Below are 9742 nucleotides of genomic sequence, written 5' to 3'. Positions count from 1 at the left end.
AATCCCTAGTGCTGTGTAACGGGGTGAGTTCCCGTGACTTGTCCCAGCTTCTGCCAACCTAGCAGTTCGAAAGCACATAAAAAAATGCAAGTAGAAAAATAGGGACCACCTTTGGTGGGAAGGTAACAGTGCTCCATGCGCCTTTGGTGTTTAGTCATGCCAGCCACATGACCACGGAAATGTCTTCGGACAGCGTTGGTTCTTCGGCTTTGAAACGGAGATGAGCACCGCCCCCTAGAGTCAGGAACGACTAGCAGAGATGTGCAAGGGGAACCTTTACCTTGTATGTTATATTATTATGTAAGCAGTTGACCGGGACATTACAGTATTCACAAAGTTAATCGAAAATGTATAAATAAACTATAAAACAAAAATTCACCACCAGAGATGGTTAAAGCCAAGCCAAAAAAAAAAAAATCTTTTATTTACACCTTGCAAAAGCTTTGTTCTTCTAGATTCCAGTCACCCCCCGCTCCCCTCTTGGCACCTCGGATGCCAACGCCCCCGTCCAGCTTCAGCTGCAACCCCCGAGACCCTTGATCAAGCCGGCGGCTTCCGGCACTTGACGGAAAATATCCCGAAGGGTCTCGGTTTCCTGCATCAGTTGTTCCACCCGGGTGCGCAGCCGCTCGTTCTCCCCCAGGAGTTCCACCATGCGCTGCTGCGTCTCCATCACCCGCCTCTTGGCCTTGTCGCGGCTCTTACGGACCGCAATGTTGTTGCGTTCGCGGCGCAGGCGGTACTCCAGGCTGTCCTTGTTCACCGATTTCTTTCCCTTGGGGTTGCCACAAGGAGGAGACGGGCTGCAGGCCGGACCCTGTGGGGCGGGTAAAAGAAGAGATTAGAGAAACGTGGGTTGAACCCAGTGATGGCTTTCAAAAATTTTTACTACCGACTCGGTGGGTGTGGCTTGGTGGGTGTGGCATGACTTGGTGGGCGGGGCAGGGGAAGGCTACTGTAAAATCTCCATTCCCGCCCCACTCCAGGGGAAGGATACTGCAAAATCCCCATTTCCTCCCGATCAGCTGGGACTCGGGAGGCAGAGAATAGATGGGGGCAGGGCCAGTCAGAATTTTTACTACCGGTTCTCCGAGCTACTCAAAATTTCCGCTACCGGTTCTCCAGAACTGGTCAGAACCTGCTGAAACCCACCTCTGGTTGAACCCCGCCTGAAGGCAGGACGGACAAGAAGCAAAGGGATGGAAACTCGTCAAGGGGAGAGAAGCAACCGAGAACGAATTTTCCCGAGAGTTGGAACAATTAATCTGTGGAACGGCTTGCCACCAGACCTGAAGGCAGGAAGAAACAAGAAGCAAGGGATGGAAACTCATCAAGGAGAGAAGCTAGCGAGAACTAAGGAGGAATTTCCTGAGAGTTTGAACAATTAATCTGTGGAACCACCAGAAATTGCGGATGTCCTGCTCCATCCCTGGAGGTTTATAAGAAGAGCTTGGACAACGAGTGGTCTGAAATGGTAAAGGTAAATTTCCTGCCCGAGCAGTGGGGTTGGACTAGAAGACCTCCAAGGTCCCTTCCAACTCTGTTATTCGGGTAGGGGAAGTGGGGCTCCCTGTGAAGGAATGTACAGTCGATCCAACCACAGGGAGGGGAAAGGAAACAAGATAGGCCTTAAGGAGAGACGTGCAGAAAAGATTCCTCGTCCCGAGAAAGAAAGAAAGAAGAGGTGAGAAAGAAACTCAAGGAAACCCTACCTTGATTTTATTTAGTATACAGTGGCACCAAATAAAAACTGGGGAGGCTTTCAAATTCTTGCTTCTCTGACCTTCCTTCTGACTTCAGCCCTTCCTGAAACCCGAGCCATGCTTGCTTGTTGAGCTAGTCTACCTCAAAGGGGTAGTCAAATTCAAGACAGGAATATTTTCTCACAGAACGTATCTCAAAATCCCCCTTAATGGTTATTCCCTTTCTCTCCCCCAAAGTCAGGTCTATGTTCTCCCTCGCTCCCTCCCTCCCTCCTTTCCTCCCTCTCTCCCTCCCCCTTTCTCTCCCTCCCTCCTTCCTTCCTTCCCTCTCTCTTTCTTTCTCTCTCTCTCCCTCCTTCCTTTCTCCCTCCCTCTCTCTCCCTATCCCCTCTCCCTCCTCCTTCCTTTCCTGACTCTCTTTCTTTCTCCCTCTCTCTTCTCCCTCCCCCTTTCTCCCTCCCTCCCTCCTTCCTTCCCTCTCTTTCTCTTTCTCTCTTTCTCCCTCTCTCCTTCCTTCCTTCTCTCTCCCTCTCTCCCTCCCTCTCTCTCCCCCTCCCTCCCTCTCTCTCTGCTCTCTTTCCCTCCCTCCTTCTCTGTCCCTCCTTCCCCTTTTCTCCCACCCTCCTCCCTTCCCTCTTTCTCTCTTTCTTTCTCTCTCTTTCCCTCTCTCTCCTCCCTCCCTCCCTCTCTCTCCCCCTCCCTCCCTCTCTCTCTCTGTCTCTCTTTCCCTCCCTCCTTCTCTGTCCCTCCTTCCCCTTTTCTCCCACCCTCCTCCCTTCCCTCTTTCTCTCTTTCTTTCTCTCTCTTTCCCTCTCTCTCCTCCCTCCCTCCCTCTGTCTCTCTTTCTCTCTCTCTTCCTCCCTCCCTCCTTCCTTCCTCTGTCTCTCTGTTTCCCTCTTTCTCCCTCTCTCTCCCTCCCTCTCTCTCCTCCTCTCTCTATCTCTCTTTCTCTCTCTCCCCCTCCCTCCTTCTCTCTCCCTCTCTCCCTCCCCATTTCTCCCTCTCTCCCTCCATCCTTCCTTCCCTCTCTGTCTCTCTTTCTCTTCCCCCTCCATCTCTCTCCTTCCCTCCCTCCCTCTCGCTTTCTCACAACCACACATCAAAGACCCACTTTTTAAAGCATTTGAAACTCCCACCTACAGTTTTTGTCATCAGTTCGAAGCTCAAAAACCACATTAAAAACTGCAGCGCGGTTCCTAAAAAATAAGACTCTGCAAGGACCAGATCAAGCCTAGAAACCGGATTCAGTAAAGTAAATAATAAAATAGATCTGGGGGTTGAAAGCCAGAGCGAGAGACACACATTCAAGCTCCCTCAGCGGAAAATGCCGAAGAGGGTGATTCTATCCACCTATCTGACCTGACCTTTGCATTATTATTAATAATAAATTAATTAAGTAAGTAAGTAAAAATCAAATAAAAAGTAATAATAATAATAAAATAAAGAACAAAAAAAACTAATCATATAAACAAACAAAAAAAAACAAGCAAGAAAAAACTCAAAGGACGAACTCATCTGGGTTTTTTTTCTGCTCTGTTTTCTTTTCTTGCTCACTTCTCCGTGAGCCCCTGTTCCCCACCCCACCTCACCCCCATTTAATTGTGGTCCCAGTCAGGCCGTCCTTACCCCGGGATTTAAGTTAAAGAAAATAAAGCTGACGATAAGGAAAGCTTCGCTTCCTCCAGATATTTGGAACAATGAGAAGTTGAGACTCCAAACCGCTCTTTGTTAAAACAAAAACCATTTCTTTCTTTCTTTCTTTCTTTCTTTCTTTCTTTCTTTCTTTCTTTCTTTCTTTCTTTCTTTCTTTCTTTCTTTCTTTTTGTTAAAAAATACTCAGATGGAAAAAGTTAGAGAGTGATCTTTTTCAATTTATTTGTTTAAAGGATGGATTTCAGATTTGATCCGACCGGGCCCCCAAAACTGCAAGAAGACCGATTCGGTGTGAAAGACGTTGGAATTGTGTCGTTTCAAACTACGGTCCGTAAAAGAACAAGCTGTGGGGAAATGAATTTTAGTCTTTTTTGTTTTGTTTTGTTTTGTTTTAATTTGATTTATATGCCGCCCTTCTCTGGAGACTCAGGGCGGCTTACAATGCGCTAAGCAATAGCCTTCATCCTTTTGTATATTTATACAAAGTCAGCTTATTGCCCCCACAAACTGGGTCCTCAATTTACCTACCTTAGAAAGGATGTGAAGGCTGAGTCAACCTTGAGCCTGGCGAGATTCGAACCTGCAGTAATTGCAGGCAGCTGGTCTTAATAACAAGGTGCTTTAGACCACTGTACTACCAAGGCTCTTCACCCTTCCTCCTCTTCCCCCAAAAATAAATAAATCCTAGATGTCTCCAAGTTTAGGAGAAGAAGGTAGGAAGGACGAGAACACAGAACCAAGAATCTCCTAGCGGTAGAAGGGACCTCGGAGGTCTTCTAGTCCAACCCACAGCTCAAGGCAGGAGATCTTATGCCATCCTATGCCGTTGAATGATTTGTCCGCTCTATTTTTTCAAAACCTCCCGAGACAAAATGAGAGAGTAACAATAGGAAAGAGTACAGATGTAAAAAAAAATTAAGAGTCTATTGGAAATTCGTTTCCTAAACGGCAACTCAACTTAGATGAGGGGGGAAAAAAATCTTGGTTGCAGGAATAAGGAATGCCACGTTTAAGGAAAGGAAGGACTAGGGGTGACACCATAGCGGTCTTCCAATATTTGAGGGGCTGCCTGAAAGAAGAGGGGGTCCACCCAGGAGTGGGCTGCTGGGGGTTCGCAGGGGTTCAAGACAGTTACTACCGGTTCTGTAGGCGTGGCTTGGTGGGCATCACAGGGGAAGGATACTACAAAATCTCCATTCTCACCCCACTTTGGGGCCAGCCAGAGGTGGTATTTGCCGGTTCTCCGAACTACTCAAAATTTCCGCTACCGGTTCTCTGAACTGCTAAAGATTTCCGCTACGGGTTCTCCAGAACCTGTCAGAACCTACTATATTTCACTCCTGGTTCGGGAGAACCTCTAGCTAAGATTCTGTGCAGTTTTGGAGAACTCCCAAATCTCACTCCTGGCTGGCCCCGCCCACCCCATCCCTCCCTTCACAGGAGTCCGTTTCCGGCCTCCAGAGGGCCTCCGGAGCCTGGGGAGGCTGTTTTCGTCCTCCTGGAGGCTCGAGGAAAGCCTCCGGAGCCTGGGGAGGGCAAAAACACCCCATCCCCTGTGGTGCAAGAGGCTGACTAGGCCACGCCCACCATGGCCACACCCACCCGGCAACCGGGCAGAGAACCCCTTGCTAAAATTTTTGAAGCCTATCCCAGGGTCCCCCTACTCTCCAAAGCACCTTGAGGGTAGGACAAGAAGCAACGGATGGAAACTAACCAAGGGGAGAAGCAACTTAGAACTAAGGAGAAATTTCCTGACAATGAGAACCAGGGGAACAACTTGCCACCAGAAGTTGTGGGTGCTCCAACACTGGAGATTTTGAAGAAGAGGTTAGACAACCGTTTGTCTGAAATGGTACAGGGTTTCTGCCTGAGCAGGAGGTTGGACTAGAAGACCTCCAAGTTCCCTTATTCTGTTATTTCCAATTATTCCAAGATATTCCAACTTCGTTAAATTCCTATTAAAGAGAAGTGGGCATTTTCTTCTTTCCGACAAGTTGTCGAAATTATATTTATCTCAGGCCAGCATGAAAACCCCCCGGTCTTGAATGCCACAGTTTCACATATGTGGACTTCTGAATTCCTACGGGAATAGTCGGGTTTCCTTCCATTGTCTTGGATTTTAGGGAGGGCCAATCTCCTTACTCGGCCGTTTGGCTCAAAAGCAGCCCTTGCAAAACTTGCCATAAATATTTTCATAATATTTCTTTAGATCTCCGGCGAAAGGGTTTCGAATGTTTTTCCTGAACCGGCCCTCGCCAGCTCTCTCCTCTCTCTCGCCTTGAAGCTTCACCGAGTTGGTTTCCCCCTTCCATCCGTCTAAAATACACATCCGAAACGGCATCCTTCTTTGTGTTTGATCTACACAATAAATGCGTTTAGACCCACGCCACAAAATATTTTACGGGAGCCCCCGTTTATTTATCTTCCGTCTTTGTGAGCTTCTCCCGTCGCTCATTCCCAGGTTCCCAAAATGGAAAAGTGTAACCACAGCTGCGGTAATAATTAATCCAGCAAAAAAAAAAAAAAAAAAAAAAAGGAGGGGGAATTGTGTTAGAACATCCCATAATTGACCAACTTTTCCCTGCGGAAGAACTGATTCCACCTTTACAAACTTTCAAAGCACTTGCAGAAACAGCTAAGTTTTGGTGGCTCTACAAGAAGGGTTCTTCAAGTTGGGGTATACCAGGGACCCTAACTCTAATTCTCCTTGTTTCCCCGATTTCTGAAATTCCCTCAAAATAAATGGGAAAATCCCTCTGTTCATGGTTTTATTGGATGAGAACGAGTCAAGCTAAGTTCTTGAGAAGTTCTTGAGAAGTTCCTGAGAAGTTCTTGAAAATTCCATCTGAGACCTGATATCAGCCATAGTAAGCCATGACTGAGGTAATTATGGGTTGTTAGATGTCACTGTCGTGCCCAGCTTTGATCGACAGTGATCAAGACAAACCGGTGGGGTTGCACTGTGATGTTAAAGTCGACCATCACGCCAAGCTATGAATAAGCCAGGATTGTGTGAGCCTTGATGAGGTTTGCTTCTCAGAACTCTTCCTGGCATTTGCCTGATCTTGCGAACTTAACAACTTGTACATACCATCATTTTCTTAATACCGTGTTTCCCCGAAAATAAGACCGGGTCTTATATTAATTTTTGGTCCAAAAGATGCATTAGGGCTTATTTTCTGGTTAGGTCTTATTTTGGGGGGAATTATGGTACTAAATGCACCCCTCTGGCTGACAATCTTAACTGGGGCTTATTTTTGGGGGGGGCGTAGGGCTTATGTTACGAGCATCCTGAAAAATCATGCTAGGACCGGTGGTGGGTTGCTCCCGGTTCGGTCCGGTTCTTGTGAACCGGTAGAAACGGCGGCGGGAGAGTCCGGCCAACCGCCACGATGTAATCACCGACGATCTGCGCATACGCGTTGCGAACCAGTCGATAGTAAAGGTAAGTGGAACCCACCCCTGGCTAGGACTTATTTTCCGGTTGGATCTTATTTCCGGGGAAACAGGGTAGGCCCACTTAATACTTCCAGTTTTCTTAACAGGTTTTCATGTTACGTATTTCTGCTTATTTTTTGGCGTGGCTGAGCTATCTTTAAAAACCGTAACAGAGCCATGATGGTGTTGATCTCAGTCTGTGAACGGTCCTATTTTCATGGTTTCTTGGGGCTCTTTTGAGGACGGGAGAAAGACTAGGGGAACCCCACACCGAGAAAGGAGCAGGCCAATATTACCAATAAGAATTTTGCAGAATTGGGAGTCAAAGCCCGGTTAAATGAGACTAGAATCCTAAAATTCTAGCCTCTCCAATTCTAGTCTCTAATCTAAAATTCTTCAAGACGAAAAAGATCTTCTGCAGTCACGACATAAGCCTAAGACTGAAAATCGGGCTTGTTAGATGTTACGTCTTTTCTATCCTGCTCTACGGAGTAGAGAGTTGGTCTCTGACAGAAAGCCACTGGAAGAGACCAGAAGCATTTGAAATGTGGATTTGCAGACGGCTGTTACGTATAAGCTGGGCTAATAAAATCAAAAATGGGGAGGGGATAAGCCGCCTGGAAAAGCCAAGGGAAATCCTCAAAGCCATTAAAAAGCGAAAGTTAGAATATTTCGGACTTGTGAGGCGACACCCAGAAAAATACGGCATCCTTCACTTAATCCTCCAAGGAAAGATTGAAGGCGAACGAGGTCCAGGCAGAAGAAGCAAAACATCATGGCTTCAAAATCTTAAGGGACTGGTTTGGACAAAACTCAGCAGCACTTTTTCATGCGGCTGTTGACAAAAATAGGATTGCCAACACGATCGCCAACATCCGATGACGGATATGGCACAAGAATTAGAAGAAGAAGGATCCTAAAATGGGGACATTACAGAATCTGGGTTGTTAGGGAAAGGAATTAAAAACAGGGACTCTGGAAAACGTACCTTTTCTATTCAATATTTGCCTTCATTACCCAAAGCGATATCCTCTAAATTAACTCTTTAATCGGTGGTGGTATTCAGCCGGTTCGGTGCGCAGCGAACCGGCGGTAAAATGATGTGAAACCCAGTGGGTTTTTTTTTAACATTGAAGACAGTTAAACACTGTCTTTAATCCAGTGTGTCTCAACCTTGAAAACCTTTAAGATGGGTGGACTTCAATTCCCAGAATTCTGGAAGTTGCCAGCACTGATAAACGCCGTTTTAACCTTTCGGGCCTCCGTTTTTCCTTCTTCTTGTGTCCAATTATGGAGCGTCAAGAGCTTAAGAGAAGGTCCTTTTTCAGTCCTTCTCCATGAAACCGATGGCGCTGTAGAAAACCCCCCCAGAGATCACAATACATGTCTTCCTCCTCCTGCCTCATTCTATCCTGTCTGCACAATCCAGGGAATTGCGCCTGTTTCCTTCTGCTCTCCCACAGATCAACCTGCCCCTGAGCGATGGGGCGTCAATCAAGATGGAAAACAGTACTTTCCAAGCGCAGAGAGGAGCAACCAAGATGGTTAGGGAGCTGGAGGCTGAAACGCACGAAGAACGGTTGCAGGAATTGAGTATAGTCTAGTGAAAAGAAGGTACTAGGGGTGTGACATGATTGCTATCATGTCTTCCAATATTTGAGGGGCTGCCCCAAAGAAGAGAGGGTCCACCAATTCTCCAAAGCACCTGAAGGCAGGACGAGAAGCAACGGATGGCAACTCATCAAGGAGAGAAGCAACCTAGAACTAAGGAGAAATTTCCCAACAGTGAGAACAATTAGCCGGTGGAACAACTTGCCTCCAGAAGTTGTGAATGTTCCAATACTGGAAGTTTTGAAGATGTTGGACAACCATTTGTCTGAAGCAGGGGGTTGGACTAGAAGACCTCCAAAGTCCCTTCCAACTCTGTTATTCTGTTTTGTTCTCCAAGGGTGTATAACTGAGTTTTAAAGACTCGTTCTACTTGCAGTGATAATATTCTAGGAGGTCAACTGTAGGAACCAACATTGATCAGAATAGACCTGGAAGGGACCTTGGAGGTCTTCTCCAGCAGTCTCAAGCAGCAGACACAATCCTATTTCAGACAAATGACTGTCCAATCTCTTCTTAAAAACCCTCCAGTGATGGAGCATTCACAACTTCTGGAGGTTAATTGTTAATGGTTAATTGTTCTACCTGTCAGGAAGTTTCTCCTTAATTCTAGGTTGCTTCTCTCCTTGATGGGCTTCCATCTGTTGCTTCTTCTCCTGTCTTCAGGTTGACCATCTCTTCTTTGTGGGCAGCCCCTCAAATATTGGAACACTGTTAATCATGACTCCCCTAGTCCATCTGTTGTTTCTTGTTGGCAGGTAGAATTGGGGGTCTCCAAGTTAGAGAAGGGTAACGGGGGGAGGGGAGGGTCTTCTCCATCCTTACCTTGAGCACTCTCAAAGCTTGTCCGGTCCGCGGTCCCGGTTGGGTGAGGGTCACCTGGGCACAGTGGGCAGCTGGCAAGTGCATGGCGGCGTACGGGTGGCGTGCGGCCCCTCGCCCTGCCTCTCCACCTCGAGGTTCTTCCTTGACAGCAACTGATCGCGGATCAAAGGGGGCCAGGCCTTTGCGTTCCCCTCCGAAAGAGAGGAAGGGGTACGGGTCGGTGGGGAAGTAGTTTGGGAAGGGGGTTCCCTTGGGCAGCCTCTGCTGGTTGCCTTGCAGCAACTCCGACAGCAACTGTTCGTCCCCGATGTAGGAGGCCAACTCCGATTCGCACAAAGGGGCCAAGTCGCTTCCGGTGGACCTCGCAGGAGCCATTTCTAGAGCTTGGTAGTGCCTCTCGCCCTCAAAGTAGCCTCCTTGGGACATGGTAGAAGACCCAACGCCAGTTCCTCTTTCTCCCTGACCTTCGGAAGGCTCCAACCCACGTCTTTACGGGCACCTTATCTCTGAAGGTC

General features: G+C 47.5%; 1 protein-coding gene across 1 annotated transcript; it reads right to left on the bottom strand.

Moving 5' to 3' along the window:
* Positions 1-513: 513 nt before the first annotated feature.
* CEBPE (CCAAT enhancer binding protein epsilon) lies at positions 514-9742 on the bottom strand. Its single transcript, XM_034406334.2, has 2 exons — positions 9228-9742; positions 514-817 (listed from the first exon to the last, which is right to left on the bottom strand). The coding sequence occupies exons 1-2, from the start codon at positions 9651-9653 to the stop codon at positions 515-517; spliced, it is 729 nt and encodes a 242-aa protein (XP_034262225.1). The 5' UTR covers positions 9654-9742; the 3' UTR covers position 514.

Source organism: Pantherophis guttatus, chromosome 4 (genome assembly GCF_059756535.1).
Source record: "Pantherophis guttatus breed Tessera chromosome 4, ASM5975653v1, whole genome shotgun sequence".
Classification (NCBI taxonomy): domain Eukaryota; kingdom Metazoa; phylum Chordata; class Lepidosauria; order Squamata; family Colubridae; genus Pantherophis; species Pantherophis guttatus.
The sequence above is the reverse complement of the archived record's forward strand: the minus strand, read 5'-3'. Positions and strand labels throughout refer to the sequence as shown.

Bases quoted from the DNA above. Each gene is read 5' to 3' on its own strand.
- CEBPE (XM_034406334.2), bottom strand. From the start codon at position 9,653: ATGTCCCAAGGAGGCTACTTTGAGGGCGAGAGGCACTACCAAGCTCTA. The intron at 818-9,227 runs GTAAGGATGGAG...CCCGCCCCACAG, and splicing joins AAGCTTTGAGAGTGCTCAAG to GGTCCGGCCTGCAGCCCGTC.